At 46.5% G+C, this 20,850-nt stretch overlaps 1 protein-coding gene across 4 annotated transcripts in view; it reads right to left on the bottom strand.

Annotated features, from left to right (window-relative positions):
- The window catches only part of LOC111160485 (TAR (HIV-1) RNA binding protein 1), an 84,901-nt gene that overhangs the window by 21,544 nt on the left and 42,507 nt on the right, over positions 1-20,850 (bottom strand). For 3 of the 4 annotated variants that reach the window (XR_002641485.1, XM_022523631.1, XM_022523632.1), the window contains exons 14-22: positions 18,869-19,030; positions 17,663-17,850; positions 17,004-17,265; positions 16,725-16,913; positions 15,241-15,431; positions 14,989-15,060; positions 13,243-13,363; positions 6,929-7,039; positions 4,443-4,592 (exon numbers count right to left, since the gene is read on the bottom strand). Coding sequence is in view for 3 of the 4 variants with exons in the window: in XM_022523631.1 (XP_022379339.1) it covers positions 4,443-4,592; positions 6,929-7,039; positions 13,243-13,363; positions 14,989-15,060; positions 15,241-15,431; positions 16,725-16,913; positions 17,004-17,265; positions 17,663-17,850; positions 18,869-19,030 (1,446 nt within the window). In the remaining variant the exon portion in view is untranslated. Of the gene's footprint in view, positions 1-4,442; positions 4,593-6,928; positions 7,040-13,242; positions 13,364-14,988; positions 15,061-15,240; positions 15,432-16,724; positions 16,914-17,003; positions 17,293-17,662; positions 17,851-18,868; positions 19,031-20,850 lie in introns of all 4 variants that reach the window. The other variant, XM_022523630.1, reaches the window with a different exon arrangement.

Genomic DNA, 20,850 nt, shown 5'->3' with positions numbered 1-20,850 from the left:
ACCCTGCTCTGGCTTCTGTGCCGGGGATGGACGGAGATGGAAGCAGGAGTGGACGCAGGGGGCCCGAGGGAGAAGGCCGCAGGGGGAGGCAGAGTCCGGAGAGAGCATGGGAGAAACCCTCGGACACGGGGGTCACATGAGGCCAAAAAGCCACAGGGTGTCCGGGTTGTGCGACTGTGAGGGAGACATGGGGCACCGCGTCTGGGGAGACGAGAAGGCCCCTGGAGTTCTAGGTGCTCCACAGCCATTCCAGGAGGAGGTGTGCCGCAGGCCAGCCGGCTTCTGGAAAGGACCCAACAGTAGATATAAACGTGGCTCTACAGGCTGCACGGGCTCTGTCGCAGCCGCTGAACTCGGCCGCTCGGCACACACCGGGCCAGACCCCAGGCAAGCGAGCCGGCCAGGCTCCGCTGCACCCAACCACGAGGCCCGGCCTCACTGCGGTTTGCCGGCTCCCGACTTCGCCCGCAGGGAGGACGTCTGGAACGGAAGCAGAAGTCGGGGAGCGACTGCTTCAGGGAGGACGGGAGTCCTGGCGATTATGACAAGGACAGAGGAGGCCTCGCTGGGAGAAGCACGGACATTCACTAGCTGCGAAAAGGCTGGAAAGGACACGGAGAAGAGGGGACAGAGGGACAAGAGGACCCCGAGAGCGCGTCGCTGAACCGAGATCAAGCAGGTCGTCGAGAGTGTGGGCGGGCCGAGAGAAACAGGCTGACAACGGAGCCCGGAGCGTGTCCTCCGCGAAGGACAGTGCGGATGGCAGGGTGGGTGGGAGGACACGGAAAGCCTCTGGCAGGAGGTCTGACCATGACCATGACGTGCGAGGCACAGGGGCGGGGCGGGAAGTCGCGGGGCACATGTCCAGCAGCAGCGGAGGAGACGTGGGCACGTGGAAGCCACAGGCTGAGGAGAGACGGGGCACAGGGGACACTGAAAGCACAGGGTCCGAGAAGGCTGAGGCAGAGGAGTCGGAGGAAGGCAGGAGAGCGCTCTTCGACACAGGACCCAGGTCTCTATGGTACAAGGAGGGAGGAAGTCTTGGACGGATACGGACACGGGCAGACACGTGTGACCACTATGGAGAAGGTAGAGGTGTTCCTACGTGAGGACTTTTGTTTTCTTAAAAAAGTAGAAGTCGAGGTCATCTACTTCTGATAAAGGAAGAAAAGGGTGTAGTGTTTGCCATTTTTGGGGTATCCATCCTGAACCCCTTCCAAGTTCAGAGAATCCCCCCCCCTTTAGAGGTCTGTGGGAAGCTGCAGATACCAGGTACATTCCTGTTCCCAGCCTCTGCGCAGCTGAAGGGAAGGCACCGACGCTTGGATCCGGAGGCATCTACCCTGAACCGCAAACTGTGAGGGGAAAAGCCCCCCGAGGCGGCAGGTGGACGCGGATGGTGATGGCGCCCCCCTCCCCCGTGGGGTAAAGCAGCATCCCCACCAGGACAGCTCCACAGTGGGGCTGTAGCTGCAGCTCTGGGAGCCGCTGAACCTCCTTTATTTTCCAAGCCTGATTCTGCCCCGAATCTGGGCATTCTGCGCGCCTCCCCGTTCCCCGCTCCTGCACCGCCTGCTGATTCCTTTCTGATTCATTCAGAAGCTGTTTCATTTGTTTATAAGGAATACCCTTGAGAAGTGTCCACAGAAAGGATCTGAAGACAATACACAAGGTCTGAAAGCTCTTTAGGAGAGAGAGACTGAGCTAAGTAGAAAAGCTTCACAGAGTAGGGGCATTACTGGGGGATACAGGAGAGTCAGGACGTCTCAGAAGGACACCAGAGTCAACCTGACGTTGCTGAGACATTCTGGGGTGGCACCCCCCACTGGAGAGCGGAAAAAACAGACGACATTAGTGAAGGAACAGACAGGAGCAATTCAAGGAAAAACAACAGGAGTATTTTTCTTAATTCCATGGACATGAGAAGAGGAAGGGGGTATCTGATAAGGAATCTTGGAATAGTGAAAAGGAACACAGCTGTGGGAATGACACAAATGTCATTTCTTACCGCTGTGACGAATCACTCTGAACCTGTCTCTGAACCTCAGTGTCTTCATAAGTAAATTATAAAACAAAACAAAACAAAAAACAGGCTGATCTGGTGTTCAGGATTACCACGAGGCTGCTGGAGCTGCAGCTTTACGGGACAGCTAGGTGTCAAGCATGGAAACTGGGAGAAAGGACGATGGAAAGGAGACCAGCGTCAGGGGAAGCTGCCCTCATCAGTTCGGCTGCGTGTGGGGATTTGCAGTGGTCGCGTGCGAAAGCCGGGTTGGTGGCCAGGGGAGCAGGCAGCCCTGATGGGGTCCCCAAAACAAGGGGACTGCAGAAAGAGAAGCACTGGGGCTAATGGGTGATTCTTCTTGTTTTCATACCGATAGAGATGTGAGTCTACTACAATACAGACAGAGGCATTCTTGGATAGAGCTCTATTTCATTAGAATTTTTCTTACTTGAGTACAGCCGACACACAACGTTGAGCTAGTTTTAGGGATGCTAGTTTGTGGTACCACAATAAGTTTATATGCTGTGCTGTGCTCACTACAAGTGTAGAATGAGTCTTAGGATCAAACCCAGCATGAGGGTTGGGAAAAGGAAAGGGAACCCGTGAGAGGGACAGGGACGTCATCGACCTGACGGGGAGGGGGCCACGAAGGGCATGGCAGCATGCACCACATCAGCTGCCAGCGTGAAACATCAGGAAGGGGAAGACCAAGAAAAAGGCTGTGTGTTGCTGCGATGACATCCTCACCAGCGACCACAGTGGGTTAAGTAAAGCAAGAGAGGAAGGCAAAGACCACTCCTCACGAAGTTTAATATCGACACACCTCAGAAATACGGTGGGCTTGGTTCTGGACCATCCCAACAGTGAGTATTAAAAATGAGTCAAAGGACTCTCGACTTTATGATGGACATGAAAGTGACGTTTACTAGACTGGAGGAGACCATTAAGTGTTCAACAGAATTATGCCTCGAATGCAATGAGAAAAGCTAACCATCATCTGAGCTTTTGACAAATTGTAATCCCTGGTCACAGACCACCATAACAAATAATGAAAGTGTTTGAAATATTGTGAGAACTACCAAAATGTGACAGAGAGCCACATGGGGAGCACATGCTGTTGGAAAACTGGCACCAACAGACTTGCCTGACTCAGGGCTGCCCTGAACCTCCCACTGGTCAAGGACGCAGGGTCTCCGGAATGCAGTCAGCAAACCACCACAAACGCTGTGGCGGCGCTGAGACACGGCTGGACAGAGGAAAAGTCAACAGAAGAGTAAAGAACGGAGAGTAAAGTCCTCAAAAGAAAATACAAGTAACGGGGCGCCTGGGTGGCTCAGTGGGTTAAAGCCTCTGCCTTCAGGGTCCTGGGATCGAGCCCCACATCGGGCTCTCTGCTCAGCAGGGAGCCTGCTTCCTCCCCTCTCTCTCTCTCTGCCTGCCTCTCTGCCTACTTGTGATCTCTATCTGTCAAATAAATAAAAATCTTTAAAAAAGAAAGAAAATACAAGTAAGGACACAAGGACAGATGGGACAAAGACATCAACTTCTTCCGATGAAACAGGAAGGAAGACATTCAAGCGGAGATACTTGGAGGAAGGAAGGGTCTCCATTGTCATACGAGCAGAAGGCGAGGTCGTTGATGTGAAGAAAGGGAAGGGTGTGTTTGGGAACCAACAGAAGACATTCAAGGCAAGTACACAGAACATGTGTTTACAAACACTTCACCATTTGCCAGGAAGCCGCAACTGCAAACCCTATCGCTTATCCGTTCCTTAAAAACAATTTTCAGGATATAGGAAAAGTTGGGCAGAGGGCAATTAGGGGTGCGGATGAGGGTACAGATGAAGTGAGACGGGTTCTTAGTTGGTGATCCGAGCTCCCTTCAAGTCTCTCTCCTGGGCTTGTCTGAAACTTCCCTACTAAAAAGCTCTCTGAGATGTAAAGATTGTATTTAATTTGTCATCATTCTTATTTCTAAAATCAAGCAAAGACATTGCTTGGTAAATAAGGATAGAGAAGGCACTCGTTTATTCTTTTTATTTGAGAGGAAGAGCGAGCGAGCACACACAGGGAGAGAGAGAGAGAATCCCAAGCAGGCGCCACACTGGCTGTGGGGCCCGACATGGAGCTTGAGATTGTGTTCATGACCTGAGCTGGAATCAAGAGTCAAACACGTAACCAACCGAGCCACCCAGGCACCCCTCTTACTTCCTAACATAAGCCTTTCCATCTTTATTTTCTTGGAATAGAGGCTGATAACACAAGATGAATGCCAGGAATTTCTGCCTTTTAAATTAACTCAGATCCTGCAGAACTTAGGAAGTCAATACATGGGAACAGGACAACTGGCAATCAAAAACCAACTATTAAAATGAAACCTCCCAGCATAACCAAAATATTTTAATTCCAAAAATTACAAAAAATCTCTTTTACTTACATAAGAAAAGCAATCCCAGAACTTCAGCAGAAATTGAGGAAATTTATGAAGAATCAATATAATAATCCATTCTATGAAATATTTTATGGATGCTTGATTATTGATGAAACCAGCCTGGAAAATCTTGTCAATAATTCTATTCAAGAAATTCTGAGAAAAATAAAGTTCATAAACTGGTAAGTTAGGGTTAATAACTTTTATCAAGCTACAAATCGTCATATAACACTGTGTAAGTCTAAGGTGACCACCCTGTTGATCTGATACATTCACCCATCACAGCAGGATTCCCACAAAAGCATCCCCTCTAGCACATCACAAAATGACTTCTTTTTTCTGGTGGGAACAATAAAGATCTAGTCTTGCAGCAACTTTTGAAAATAGTTCCTAGTTGTAACTTTTAAAAGTTTTTTTTTTTTAACTTTTTGTTTTAGTTTTTTGTTGTTGTTTGCTTTTTTTTTTTTTTTTTTTTTTTTTTAGGAAGCTCTATGCCCAACGTGGGGCTTAAACTCACAACCATGAGATCAAGAGTCACCTGCTCCACTGACTGAGCCAGCCAGGTGCCCCAAGACAGATTAAAGTTTAATGTAAGTAATTATCAGATCTGTAACTCTCTAAACAACCCTAAAATCTGTTTACGGAAATACAATGATGAGGTACTGAGGACTTTACACTTTCCTTGAACATTAATTCTATGAGGAGGGTTATTACTCTCTGTATTTTTACAGGGGAAAGATTCAGAAAAGTTAAGTATTTTCCTCAAAACATAGTAGGTGGCAGAATCCAGATTTTAACAAGCATCTGCCAGAATGTCACGGGCTTAAACCTGGAAAAAGAATGACTGATGCGTAAGTCCGCAGGAGACCAGCGAGGCCCGGGAGAAGTGGGTGGTCGCCCGTCCGTACAGCCTCCAAGACCCGGGACTTGCACATCACCTCCCCTCGCCCCAGGCTCCTGTTCTGGGGAACTGAACATATCCAAGTAGCATGTAAAAATACATACATATATCTACTTGCATAAGATCTAAAAACAGTATCATGTATATTCTTTATTTTATTTTATTTTATTTTTTTATATATTTTTTTTATATTCTTTATTTTAAAGAACAATCTATCTTTTAACAATTTCTAACTGGCAGAAAAGGAGCAGAGCAGCTCACCTACAGGCCTGGGCAGCACGGTAAGAGGTGGCGCAGACTCAGGGAGGCCCGGTTTGCAACTCCAGCCCCGCGGGCCGTGTTAGGTCACAGGCAGGGCCCCAGCTCCCTGACTGCAGGGCCCGTGGGCAAAACAGCACCACTCGTGCCTGCCTTGAAAGGCCGTATGGAGGGGAAATGCAGGCACCAGATATGACAAGGTTCTCAGCACCGGTGGCTTGGCCGGACAAGCTGCCGCTGCCGCAGGCCCCCACCCGCCGACACGACCCTCTCCCCGGGGCCTCCCCAGTCCAGGACAAAACGTGCTGTCAGTAATCGAGCCAAACGTCCCTAAAGCGTTGCTTTCAATGCATTTCAGAATCTGAGTGTGACATGTGCAGGATTTAAAAAACCAGATAGCGTGACGAGGCCCCTGACGGAAATCAGCAAGCGCGCACGCGCACAAACACTCCCCCCCAGGAAGAGCGCGTTCAGCCATTTCTTCTTACGTTTGCCGAAACAACTGATCTGGTTATACTTCTGCACTTGCAGTTATTGAATTGTTTCTCTCTTACAGATATAAGGCCTCGTAAATTGTATTAAAAAAGAGTTTGATATGTTTTTAAAATTCTCTGAAACATTTAAAAGAGTTTAGGAGGGGAGGACAGCAAGAAACTGAAGTCCACGAGGGAAATTTTTGTCGTCAAAATGCTTTTTAAAATTGTGTGAAATTCACATAACGATCTATTTTCTTACCAGGAATATTAAGCAAACCTGGTTAGAGAAATCAGTCCATTCCCCTGTTCCTTGCCTCCTCAGGGAAGAGAAAAGGGAACTCTGGGCAAAGACCCAGTTCTAAGAGATCAAGATCTCGGCCTTGGCTTAGCTGGTTCATACGCCCACAGTACTCACAAAGTTAAGAGGGCACAATCAGCTACGGGAAATGACAACCTCATCCAAACAAAAGCACTCTGAAATAACTCAGCTGTGCAAAATGAGCAGCTCATGTGTGGGTATTTTAACCGAATGGCACACCAGACATTCCACAGCTAAAATGTTACTGGCACACCAGACATTCCACAGCTAAAATGTTACTTACGTTAAAGAAGAAAAGAAGAAAAAAAATATTAAGTGGTGCCCTGTAAACCAGTTTCCAATTTATTTCTGCAACACCTAATTGCCTTAGGATTCTTTCTACTAAAAAAACACTCCTAAATAACTTCAATTTTAAGAGCGAAGGTATACATTTTAAGCAGATTACTTTCTCAGTTTTAAGACAGCACGTGCCAGTTTCTGCTCGTTTCTTCCGTAGAAAGCACGGTGCTCGGAGGGAGCAGCAGAGTGAGGGTCGTACCTGATCAAAGCTGGGGAAAAGCACCAGCAGCGTCTGCCACACCCGGTTCTTCAGCCGGTGCTGCTGGGAGTTCACGTAGTACCGAGTCCTGGACTTAGACACCGACTCATCCTGGGGCGGGGAGAGAAGCGGCACTGAATTACCTATGGGATCTGTGATCCGTGAAAGCAAAACCAATGACAACCGCAGATTTAAAAGCTTTAAGCTGAGTACAGGAGCTTATTACCCTCCCAAAGGCAGAACCCAGGATAAGAAAGACACGTTCTTATAAGCATGGACTGTCCTTTCAAAACAATGAATTCAGTTGCTTTTATCTACTCTATCTGCTTTTAAAATTAGAGCAGGAAACATAAACTGTATTCGGTACAAAAAAGATTTGAAAACGTTGGTCTCTATCTTGGTGGCCACTTCAGGTGGAGACACGGGGTCACCAGGGCGAGAAGAGATGAGAAATGGGACAGCTTTTGCAAGGCACCAACGTGGGCATGTCTCACTCACTGCCCATGTGTCCCAGAAAAGGTGGCAGTGATGTCAGTCCGAGGTGAAGCCCACTCAGGCAGGAGCGTGGGAAACACTGCAACCAGCACCTTCACCAGACATAGACAACGGCAGCACAGAGCCCTCCCCAGCAGCAGAGCTCCCTCTCTCGCCGGTGATGGTCTGTCCCGTCTAAACTCGGCCAACTGCCAGGCTGACTTGTGTTCTCTAACTGCTAGCGCTTAGCTGCTAAGTTATGATAGCACCAAAGGGCGTATCATATTCAAAGTTCCTAAAGGCAGAAGAGTAGGTTGTCCACCATCTCCAAAACCGCTGTCACCTAATGTGGACAGTCCTCATTACCTGGGAAATTCTGTGATCTTTCTTCTGTGCTCCCATTCTAGGCACTTCCGTGTGTGTAAGATTTTACAACAGCTAAATTAACGTCGGTTTTAATGACGCCTCACCATGATTCAAGTCTCACAAGCTCCTCTCTTCCGTTTATTTCTTCGGGGACATTTTCTTTTGACACAAGTGTTTCAGGTGTCCCCTCCTGCTCGGGCGCGATGCAGCCACCAACGGGATCCTCACGAGGGCAGCAGGCATGGGAATTGTCTGCACCCCGGTCCCCCACCCTCGGGGCCTCAGCGGAGTCACTGTCCTCACCCCTCTGCAGCTCAAAATCCACTGTCCTCTTACTTGTTCTACCCACTGTGCTCTCTTGTTCAGAAAGATCTTTCTTCTCTCTACCTGTCTATCCACCTCACAGACCCAACCTGCGCCCCAAGAATGTTCTCCACGGTCTTGTCTAGAGCACTTTCCATCCTTTTCACTGCAGCCTCCAACCCAGTTGCAAATTCCCTTCTTCTGAATCAACCCAGTGGTCTTAAAGAATCGGATCCTCCTTTCAAGCTGTCAAGACCGCTGAAGAAAAACCACGGGGCCCCCACGGACTTCATTAAAAGCACACATTCTAGCTTTAACTGGCCCTCACCGCCGCTAGACCAGGGGTCTCCGACTCCGTAGTGCTCAGAATCACCTTGAGGGCTCGTTAAAACAGACTGCTGGCCCCCCTCCCAGAGTTTCTGATCCAGGAGAATTGGGGAGGGGGCCCAGGAACCTGCATTTCCAACACATTCCTGGGTGACACTGCAGCTGCCGATCCAGAGAACGGAAGTTAAGAATAAGATTCCACTCATAAATGGAATCTAAAAAAAAAAATGAACAGGCAAACAAAGCAGAATCAGAACCATCGATACAGAGGGGAGGGGCGGGAGGACGGGAGAAAGGGATGAAGGGGAGGGAGGTGCAGGCCTCTGGTTAGGGAAGGAGCAAGCCCCAGGTTAAAAAGCAGAGCCCTGGGGAACACAGTCAGTGAACTAGGACAGCGAGGTAAGGGGACAGATGGCAGCTACGCCGTAGTGAGCTGTCAAACCACTGTGTTGGACACCTCAAGCCAACGGAGCGTGTGTGTCAACTACACTCAAGAAAGAACGAGCTACTCTGCCAATCACTTTGCTATCCTGGGTCTCGTCCCCTTCCTCTTTCCACAAGGAGAGTCTGAAATCTTGACTATTCCTCTCACGGCTTTAACTCTGTCCAGTCTCTTACTCTGGCCACACGATCCTCCCTACTTCAACAATCTTCCTTCAACCTCCCTGATTCAACCTTCTGTCTTCAACCTCCATCTTCCCCTACGGGAGGAAGGTCCTATGTCCCTTTCAGATATCCATCAGATCAATTTTTAAGAAGTCCCACTCTTCCCTTGCACTTCTGCTGCCCCTTCGCTCTACTGTGCACTGGCCGGACCCCGACGTGCTGCTGAAAACCCAGAAATGCCCCCCAGCTCCTGCCCCCCACGCCCAACCTGCTCTCGGACACAGTGGACACCACTGCCAACAGCCACCGAGACAGAGCTTGCGGGGGAGGGGGCAAGAGCAGGTTCTGAGATCAAGCTTTATCATTGTGGACAAATTCATAGAGGCTCTGCTGCTGAATTTTCACAGATAGGACTCTCCAGTGAGCTAAGTGATGGCCCAGAGCAACACCAGCCTAGCACCATCGGATTCTGGGTCTAGCCTTGCTTATCAAACCTCTTTCTCCTGATCTTCCTCTGGTTCTTTTTGCTACCAATATACTTCAAGTATTGGTGTTTCCTAAATTTCCATTCTCGGCCTCCCTCCAGAGTCTTGTCCACATTCATCACTGAGCACAGTGACTTCCAGGTCTTTCCTAAATATATTCCAACTGCCCATTCCTGGGCAATTCCACAATGATGCCCAACAGCAAGTCATGTTCTCAGATCTTCTCTTCCACCTGCCTGAAACCAGGATAATTCAAACACTAATAATAACTACAATGGACTGAAACACATACGTTTAACCTTAAAAAAAAAATGAAAAACAGAAGAACCACTGATCACCTTCAGAAGAAACTGGAGGACACTAGGAAGCCAATTCATTATTTTGAAAACTGAAAAATAACAGGAAAAGAAGCAAACACTGATCCTGTCTTTCCTACAGGAAACATATCCTGGGATATCTAAATACATCATATTTGGGTACAGACGAGTTTCAGCTAATAAATGAAAAAAGAATGTAAGAATTAGAGTATCGCCATTCTGCTGCTCCCGAAGAATTAACAGAATGAGGCAATCCCTCAGAGACAGCCAAATCTTCTACACTTCCTGACGGATGGGACACTTTTGCCCTACCTCTGTCTCCAAAAAGGAAAAGCAAACCTACCTCTGATCAAGGCTCTAGATCTCAATGCCATCTTGTCTAAAATTGGGGATCAGAGAAACATCTTAAAGGGCACCATGGAAATTCAAACAGCAAAATCCAGACTGAGGAAGTCCCTAAGATGAAAACAATCTGGTTTCTCCAAAAAATACATTTCCGGTTTAAAACGAATGAGGGGAGTCTGTAGATTAAGAGAACTTAGGGACATCTCAACCAGCCAATGGCAGAGAATGGACCTTATCTGGGTCACATTTCAAACAAAGAAACTGAAAAAAATGTAAAATAATCAGGTAAACTTAAACACTCATGGGATATTTGATAATATGAAGGAACTACAAATTCAGGTGTGAAAATCGTTTTGTAGTTATGGTGGACAAAATAATTCTTATCTTTTTGAGATACCTACTGAAATATTTATAGATGAAAGTGACGTTGGGATTGGCTTCAAAATAATGTGGGTTGGGGGGAATGTCAGAGGTGGACCCCACAAGGTTGTCCGTCGCTGGTAGCTGCTGAGGCCGGGCCAGGAATGGATCCCTTTTAAAGTTACTTTTAAACTCTTTGCAAGTTTCCAGTAAAAAACAAACAAAAACCTAGCCCTCCACCCCGGGCCTCACTAAAACCTAAAGAACAGAGAATGGGGAAGACCCCATGAGCCTGGAGGTCCTTGAAGGTCGCTCCAGCTGGCCACCATCTCCACCTCCTCCTGGTTCACGCTGTCCACCCATGGACTCAAAACAGAACCTCCAAGGTGACAAGTCAGACACACAGCACTGAAGCTGTGACACAGCAGTGCGTAATCCCCACCCCCACAGCTTCTGTACTACAGTGGGAAAGAATGACTTCAAGCACTACCCGATACTAATTCTAACTGAGATCACTGCTACAACTTCAACCTTCCCCTCGGTCTTCAATGCCAACCACGTTCCTGCCTCTTCCCTCTAGAAACAACCTTGCTTCCTGGCTCAGAACACGAGGGTCCCCGGTGATCCCTCCCTCACACTGACTCGCCACCACCCACCTTGCTCTTTTCTAGCTCAGAAGATGAGGTCACTCCTGGCTACAGTGAGCCGGCCCATCCACTCTGGATGAGACCCTCTTCCATTTTCTCTAGGATTATTCTTTCATTTTTCTCTTTTTTTTTTTTTCATTTTTCTTATTTTCAAATTACCCTTTTATTAGTTGCTTTACTCGATTTTCTTCACCTTCTAAAAACAACTGCTTGGCCTGAGCCAGTTTCTAATACATAACTTTTCTGTCTTTGCTTTTCCATCTCCTAATGAAAGCCAGAACTTCTATTGGACATTGGAGCCAATCTAGACTATTCAAAGATTTTTTTAAAAAATACAATTCACGTAGCATAAAAATCACCATTTCAAAGTGTCCCACTCAACGGGTTTGGTATATTCACAGAGCTGTGCAAGCGTCACCCCTATCTATTCCAGAACATTCCCACACTCTGAAAAGAAACCCTGTGCAATCACATCCCGATCTCGCCTTGCCCCTGACCCAGCAGCACGAATCTATTCGATCTCTACAGATTTGCCTACCCCGGACACTTCCTGCAAACCACACACCATGTGGCTCTCAAGGATGGCTGTCTTCTCACCTAGCATAATGACTTCAATGTTCACCAACGCCGGTTATCTTCAGCCTGTTTGCTGTAACAAGCATCCCAGTGGATGTGAAGTGGTTACTTGAGGGTTTTGCCTGTGTGACCACTGCCAGCCTCTCCAAAACCATCCCTTCTCCCTTCTGTTGGATCACTTCCTTCAACATACAAACACGCCCCTGCAGACCCATCCCAGCCACTCCCTCTCATCCAAGTAAAGCCTGTACTCATGGTCTCCCCTGACTCCCCAGCCACACTCCTCTCAGCCCTTCCACTGAGGTCCTCATTCTCACCATCCCAGGAAAGGGTCTTTGTAGAGGTGACTACACACAGCCTTCTTGCCAAATCTCAGGGCCAACGGGCAGCCTCATGTCCCTCCACACCTCCAGACAGCACCTCCCTCATTTGCCTGGGGACACCAGCCTTTCCGGACATTCTCCAACCTCACTGGCAGTGCACTCAATGGCACCGGTTAGAGAGGCCCTCCCTGACCCTCTAAATAGCTCTCCCTCCTTATTCTGCTTTACTTTGTTTCCAAACACTCTTATATTTTGTATCATGCATCAATATTCACTATAATACATCTTTGTGTTCTAGCATTCATCCTTAGGGAATCCATAAGCACTATTTCCTGACACGTTTTTCCCGACTCCAATGGTGCAAAAGGCAGGGGGATTTTTACATTAAAAAACAACAACAACAACAAAAAACTTCCCAGATTGTTTATAACTGAAGCTGATCTGCTACCTTCAGAAAACAAATGCATGATGAACACTGTTATTTCAATACAAGTGGCTTAAGTGGGGGCTATGGTCATCAGTTACTTCCCAGTGGAGCCCAGAGATGAGAAAGTAGTCAGAACTCTGCCTGTCCCAGCTTCAAATTCAGAAGAGAGCAATGTATTTGACTTTACCACTTCCTAGCTTCTCCCCAGATTTGTAAATGATTTGGTAGACCAAAAAAAAAAAAAAAAAAAAAAAAAAATCAATTCTTTATGCCACTTCCTATGTCTTTTTATTCCATTTCTTACACAGAATAATGTATGGATATATCACTCTAAACACAACTGCTTTTGACTGGCCCTAGGATATACACTGAGCAAAGCTTAGACAGCAGAGGGAAAACATTCTTCTCTAAAATCAAATGAGTTGGATAATCACTAACCAAAACTTAACTAAAACTAGGGAACATAAACCTCATGTTTCTTCCTGATAAAAACTGTTTAGGGTTCTGGGTGGCCACTTGGTAAAGCATCTACCTTCGGCTCAGGTCAGGATCCCATAGTCCTGGGATTGAGCCCCACATCAGGCTCCCTGTTCAGTGGGAGGCCTGCTTCTCCCTCTCCTCTCCACTTGTGCTCTCTCTCTGTCAAATAAATCTTTAAAAAAAAATGTTTAGATTACATAATGTGTCAACATACAGAGCAAATGTTGGATTTTGACTTGTTAGTTACACAGAAACAAAGTAAAATAAGGCATATTTACTTTATCTAATAGCTTGATTGCAAGATCTTCCATAAACAACTTATGAGACATATTTGAGCCATGTAATAAACACAGGAATTTGACAGCACAAATTCTCACATAGTGGTCTTCTCTTTTAGTACTAAAAAAATGTAAAATGACAAACTATGTTAATACATTTTCAAAACAGAAAAATATGTCAAGCATTTGTTTCAAAATATCAAAACCCTTCAAAACTTAAAAGCAGCTCCCTCCTTAATGATAGTACTTTTTCAATTCAGGATGACAGAGAATAACAAAAGAATATCTTAAAAGGAGAGACTGTACAGAGTCGGAGCAAATTCCCCTGGACTTCTGGCAGAACACTGCACACACTACCCGACCCAGGCCAATGAGTGCTTCTCTGTAGGCAACAATGATCGTAGCTCAGGAACAATTCCCTACAGAAGAGCACAGACACCTGACACCTGAGGTCTCTACCGTGCGAGACACCCGCACCTTCTCCAGGTGCAGGGCAGACCTGGGAGCACCACGGGCTCTGAGCCTCCCAGTACGCTCTGTGTCCAAATGTGGGAAGATCAATTCAGTGAAACTTAGTATTTCCAAAGTTCACGCCAGCTACTAAAATGTGAATAACAGTCTAACAACAAAACGTGTGTCTAGTAGAAATCAAAGTATTTTGGAACCATCAACTAAAAATGTTCACTTTTATTGCTATACTAAACCTGCCAAGAAAACAAAAAATCAAAGCAGTTAACAATGAAAAATGTATAAAGTTAATGAACAGTGACAAATGATTTAAAACACAACTATGACTCTCAGATTAACACTGTGATAGCTATATAAAATTATCATTTATATATTTTTATAAACATCTAAACACACAAATTTTTAAAAATTACATGGAAAAATAAAATGAAAAATAGCTACTTGACAAGCTCCAAAAAAATTAATTTAGAGGTAACATAAGAATAGTCTTATCCTAGAAATGAAAACGTTAATGTAAGATCCTAAAAGAGCCTTTAAAAGCATGGTATGGGTAATTTTGCTTCTGTGTGTGGTATACTGACTTGTCGAGTGGTGAACTGTGACACCCCCGAAGGAATGACATGTGTGCTGACCCTCAGCCCCCACCTAAATGAAAGAGAAGAATGGGGTTTTATGTTCCCCAAATACATTTTATCTTTTTTTAAAAGATTTTATTTACTTGACGGTGGGGAGAGAGAGTAAGAGGGGAGGACAGCATGAAGGGGAGTAGCAGAGGGAGAGGGAGAAGCAGACTCTGCTGAGCAGGGAGACTGATGTGGGACTCGATCCCAGGACCCTGGGACCATGACCTGAGAGGAAGGCAGACGCATAACCGACTGAGCCACCCAGGTGCCCCTGTCATTCTCTTATTTATACTGGACTTGGCACCAAAACTTTTTCTCCCAGAAAATTTTCACTTATTCCCATGAAGAAGGTAGTAACAATGTAAAAAAAAAAAAAAAAAAAAAAAAAATCTTCCAATGTCCTGTTAGAATTGCTTCTCACTTTTTTCATCTTTAAGGAATTATTTAAGGTTATCAAATTTTAGCAAGGAGTTTTATATCAAATATTAGCAGGGGAATAGGATTTCTAACATGCTTTTTGAAGGTTCTTTCAATATCTTATAGAGAGCACTAGTACACATTTATTAAATTTAAACAAATATAGGACATCTCTCATCTGAAGTTAAATTTTGAATATTCCATTTATATCAAGATGTGGAAAATCTACCATACTTACTTTTCAATAACCGTGTTTGCTGCACAATCGTGTCCAAGATTTTCTATGTAGGTCTGCACATCCTGAATAAGTCTTCCCATAAAAAATATTTGACAAAGAACAGGTTTTAGATGGGAAAAAATTAAAGCCCCAAACTTAAAATTAATTAACATTTTATATACTTCTAACTGAAAGCCTAAAAATAAAGACCTAATTCTACTGAGTAGATTCTTAATATGAATTATGACAGGTTGAAATAATGGCATCTTTTACCTTTGATCACGCCTAAAAACAGTTCCAAATATACAAGCCTCGAGGATAAGTTCGCTATAATTTTTAGCACTTGACAAAGACACTTGGGACACATCTGAAGCAGAAACTATCCAAGATTTGCAGCAATAACTTATCAGTGTATTGAAGACTCCGGTTTTTATAGCAGACATTTCAATCATCTTGTACATAATCTGGAATGAAATACAATGGTCATTTTATTCTTTGGCCCATTTAGTTAAGGAAAAAGAAGTGTTGCTGAAAACTTACTTGAATGGCTTCAAATGACAATTTCAACATAACCACATAGTATAAAAAATTAAACATCTTGATTGTTAAAATTTTGTGAGATGATCAATAATCACAGAATGCTATTTTTTTCATTTCTCAATAGTAAAACTAAATAAAATTTTACTGATAGTGATATCCCTCCAGGACTTTGCAGGAGAAACGACTGCCCAAAGTAATAGAATGAAAGGGAGGAAAAACATTCCCCCTTGACATTTTCAGTCCTCTCTGCATTTTGCCCGTGCTCTCCACCGCCCCTGCCTTCCCCGAGGCAGCCAAGACCCCGGGTCTCTCGTGTGCCCTGTGCACAGGGTCAGCAGCGCAGTAAAAGGACTCTACCTTCCATTCTCCCTTTGGGTAACGAGGTATACAGAATTCCTAGCCATGACGTCACCCACCACGTCAGGCTCCCTACTATCAGTGGTTGTAAATGCAAACGCCACCAGGAACCAGGAGGACCTTTTGATAAGGTTATGTTCGGAGAAATATTTCTCTATACAAGAAAAGCAACAGCACAAATGTGGGGGGCAAATGGCACCTGCCATCTGCCTTTGGTATCCTGGAGTCAAGGACCTACTACCCTTGAGCGAGGAAGTAGGAGGGGCATGCCCTCTCTGGACGGGAAGTTCCGAAGAACGGCCAGCAGGTGGCCAGGGCATCCAATTCTCCAACATTCCGAGGGAAGGGGAAATACAGATTTGCTTGCAAATTTCCCAATTCTTAAAAGTTGGCAATTAATTTTAAAATGCTTAAGCATCATATGCATCCAAAGAGTCCGCAAGGCCCCCCGGCTGCTCACCCATGACAGAGCTTGTTGTCAGTCACAACCCTGAAGAAGGTTCAAAGTATTTGTGGACTGCAAGAATGAATACACAATAACAAATCTAATACACAATTACAAATGTAACTCTCTTCTTCCCCGTGTGCTACAGGTCACACAAATTAAAAAGAAAACAAAAAGTGACCTCCTTTTAACCTCAAGCAGGCAAATTCATAGAAACAGAAAGAGAATCGTGATTACCAGGGGCTGTGGGAGGGGGGCAAGGGGAGTTGTTTAATGGGGATGGAGTTTTAGTTCAAGTTAATTTAGTTCTGGAGACCTGTTACAACAATATGAACATTCTCAACGCTACTGAATCACACACTTACAGATGATAAGATGGCAAATTTACATTCTACCCCATCGTGAAAAAACTTACCTCTTTTATCTTGAAATACGCCTGGCCCTTGATTTTTGCAGCGATGGTAAGAACTTTGGTATCAAAAACAAACTGAACAAAGGCTTTTAAATTAGACCAGAATATCAGCTGAGTGTTGCTTAAAGCACATATAATCTTCCAAGCCGTGTCAACAGACTCTACACAGAGTGATTCAGAGGAGGTCAAAAGCTGGAAGGAAATATGAAAGAACGACTTCATTTCAGAAACTGATCTCGGGTCCTACAGTTACTCCTCAGTTCCCATCTCACTGAAACGTACCTTGGGAACCAGAACTTTCATGCAGTGGAACACAGGCAAGACTTGGTCTGAAGGCAGGACTGTGAGGGCTCCCAGCGCGGACTGCAGGGTCCTCGCCGGCATCTGAACAGCAGGTAGGACGGGATCCGGAACGTCACCCTCCGACGACGGTATAAGGGTGTGGTATTTTCTCAACAAGAAAGAGAGGCAGACCCACTGATCATGAATATATTGTGCGACTACTTTCCCCCATCCTTGGGAAGCTGCCGAGTCTTCAGAAAAACTGAAACAAAACAGACGGTCACCATCCCTTGCTCCTTGAAGTCGGGCTCAGTTCCCTGTGCACAGAGTAACGATCCTTACAAGGAAAAAAGTCACAGTCGCTCTTTAAGATCCTGTCCCACGAAAAGCAAGGAGACCACACGATCTCAACTTCCTAACTACTTGAATGTAGGCACTTCCCTTCCCCATAAGTGGTTAACTGAGAACGGCACGCGGTAACGTCCGCGGCTGTCCAGCAACAGAGATGCTGGAGTACGTTATCATCTTCAACTTCCCAACACCCTGTGAACACGACCGGGCCGTCACTCATCATCTCAACGACGACGACAAAAATGAAATTTTAAACGTTGGCAAACAGGTGCCGTTCCCACGTGCGCGGCCCGCCGGGGCGGACACACCTGCTGTGCTCCTCTGGGTGCGGCTTCTGCAGTGTGTGATTGAGCGGGAGGGAGGCGAGGAACCTTTCCGTGGGTCCCGGCTCCAGGGAGTCGAGCTGCAGTTCCGGCTTCTGGTCAACGGCCTCACACACCGTGGCCAAGGCAGCCATGCTAACGACCCTCTGGATTTGCCCGGCAAGGGTCGGCTCCTGGGGGGGAAACGCACCAGACTCTTACTTCATGCGAGCCAGTCTTAACCATGGGGACCCGAGTGCCCTGGCGAAGGATGCCTCCCGCCCGCCTTCCCCTCTCCCTGCCTGCTACCGAACATCAGAGGCAACAAAAGGAAACCTAATACTCCAAGACCATCAGCGTCACCACCTCACGTGGCAGTGAGCAAGCTTAAAGGGGCAATAAAAATTCAGCCGTTCCAACTAAGAAGACCGTCTGATCGCGTCAGTGGGGCGGTGCGCTCCTGGAAGCGGTCTGTGACACAGCGGCTGCCTACTGGACCTCCGCGTGTACGGGAAGCCGTACCTCTCAGCCGTTTTCTTGCTCACGTGCACATTTGGATGCATTTCTATGGATGAGCCTTAACTGTTTGAAGTTTTGTTAAGAAAAAACAAATGAGGCTCAGGCATCACGTATATAACTCCTTTGCCACCTGTACGCTGTGTCTGGAGAAGTGACAGAGCCCAGCAGCTCGGAGCCCCTCACGAGCCTCAGGGATGAGGCTGCGCCCTGGCTCTGCACTTACGACAGTCTGGCTGGGGACACGCTGCAGCACAATGGCACTGCTGGGAGGAGAGGGAGAAGAGAAGAGGCAGCAGAAGACCAGGGTAGACAATAAGGTAGATGGTCAAGGATATGGGTTGCTGGATGTATTAATACACACCATGTGTTATATATTGCATGTGTTATATGTCACATATCACACGTATGTCAGTTGTCATACATGTATTTAGACACGTTAAAGTGTCCCTTACTGGTATTTGGGCAAAGACTCAGTTCAGTGCAAATCCACTAACTGTATCTGAACAGTTTTAAGACTTAAGTCACCATACCTTTGTCATATACCCATAGGAGTCCAAATCTTCAAATATTATGAACAAAGAATACTATCTTAAATTTCAGCTGATGCTTTTCATATCAGAATGTTAATAAATCCAATCTGTATTCTAGGTATGCCTTATTCAACGCAACTACACATCTTGAATAAAGGATTACCTGTCCACTGTCTATCTCTTGAAGATGCCGGATGGATGCATTTTTCAGAGGAGAAATAACTCTCCAAATGGGGTTGCCTCTTTTCCACCCAACCTTCAAATGGGTATTTATAAGCTCAGTTAATACCATCAGGTATAAACGGCAACGATCCAGATCCGAAACCTAAAGGCAAACAATAACACTTAACATGCAGGGTCTGTCATTTTTACTGAACTATGAGAGTTTAGATAGGAAATAAATAACCTTATTTAAAAGTACTAAAATAAGAATTGAGAGAAAAAGTCATTTCCTCCAAGAAGCCCTCCATGACCTCCCCATGCAGAGCTAAGGACCCCTTCTCGGAGCTTACACAGCAACTCTGCATTCAGTGTAACGGCAGCACATGTCAAATCACTCATCCAGCTCACGCTCTGACCACGAGACCCGGGATGTCAGAAACTATGTCCTACCAACTCTTACATCCCAGGGCCAACAGATCCTCAGTAACAATGAGAGCAAGGACTACTGCCTTTGCTTTAGGCAGGTTACGATCCTCCATTATTTCTAGGAAGGTTATGGCCCTATTTTCCTAAGACGACGACTAAGTTTGGGAGAGGTTCAACAGCTCAGCCAGCATCTCAGAGCTGGTAAGTGGGAGACACGGAATTAAACACAGGCGTTTGTGAGTTGGACTTGACGTGGGGTTCAGTCCAGCACTACCACCCGCCAGCTCTGTGACCCAGCCTCTGCAGGCCTCAGATCCCTCATCCACAAAATGGGGAGGGTCATAGCCACCCACTATGGGGTTTTTCAAAGACCTGAGACAAAGTACGGTCAGCAGACTAGCCTTGAGTGGTGGCCCCAGGGATTATCAGTAAACCAACTATTGTATCCTCGACAGGCTTTCAGGACACCAGGAGGCACATGACTCCTGCATTTAATCGGTGTTTACTGAGCGACCACAACATGTTCAGCACATAGCCAGGTGCCAGGACACGGCGCAGATGGGGAGCAACGACCGCGGGGCCTGGTGAAGACGGACTGCCAGCAGTGCAGGCGAGGATCGAGTGCGAGAGAGGACTCCTAAACGTGAGGCTGGATGGCGGCATAGTCCTGAGAAGGGGATGGTAAGGGGGTCAGTTCTGAACGGCTTCAGTGTGAGAAATGCAACTGGAGTTGTCCAAGAGCACCCGGCCGATGGGACGGTGAGCTCGGGAGAGACGGCTGTGGTGGAGACAGAGACACTGGGTCCCCAGCACAGCTGAAGCTGGGGGTACAGCCGAGACCGCCTCGCACGGGAAGAACAGGAAAGAAGAAGGGCCCAGGCCATGCTTTCTACAGCTCCATTGTCTGGGGCTCTCCAGTGGAGAATGCACATTTGAAGGGAAGGTGGGGGTGATGGCAGAGCGATGGGGCCACCCCAGGAGAAGAGGGTGTCAGGGACACTCGGGATGGCTGGTGTTTTGAGGGCAAAGCGGCTGGTGTGTCCAGTAGGGTTGAGGAGTCACAAAAACCATGGTTTGAGGGGCGTGTGGCTGGCTCAGTTGGTTAAGCATCTGCCTTTGGCTCAGGTCATGATTCCAAGGTCCTGGGATCGAGTCCTGCATCGGGCTCCCTTCTCAGTGGGGAGCCAGCTTCTCCCTCTGCCTCTGCTCCTCTCCCTGCTCATGTTCTCGCTCTAGCTCTCTCTCTCACCAAAAAAAAAAAAAAAAAAAAAAAAAAAAAAAACCACGGTTTGAAAAGTATCCATCGGGTTTATAACAAAGGAGTCACTGACTGCTTCAGAGAGAGCCACTTCCAGGCTTGAACAGAGGCAGAAACCAGGTGAGAACGGAGCTGTGGGGTGTGTTTATAGATTCAGCTTACGGGGAGAAGGAAATGAGGAGCTGGAGGGCCCAGGGAATAAGAGAGTGGGTTCCTCGAGATAAGGGACTGTCAAAGCCGTTTGGGGGCTCACGAAAAGAATCCAGGAGACACGGAAAGGCTGAGAACATGAGAGAGAA

The sequence above is a fragment of the Enhydra lutris genome, unplaced genomic scaffold, assembly GCF_002288905.1.
Source record: "Enhydra lutris kenyoni isolate GAN:26980312 unplaced genomic scaffold, ASM228890v2 scaffoldscaffold76, whole genome shotgun sequence".
NCBI classification, from domain to species: domain Eukaryota; kingdom Metazoa; phylum Chordata; class Mammalia; order Carnivora; family Mustelidae; genus Enhydra; species Enhydra lutris.
The sequence above is the reverse complement of the archived record's forward strand: the minus strand, read 5'-3'. Positions and strand labels throughout refer to the sequence as shown.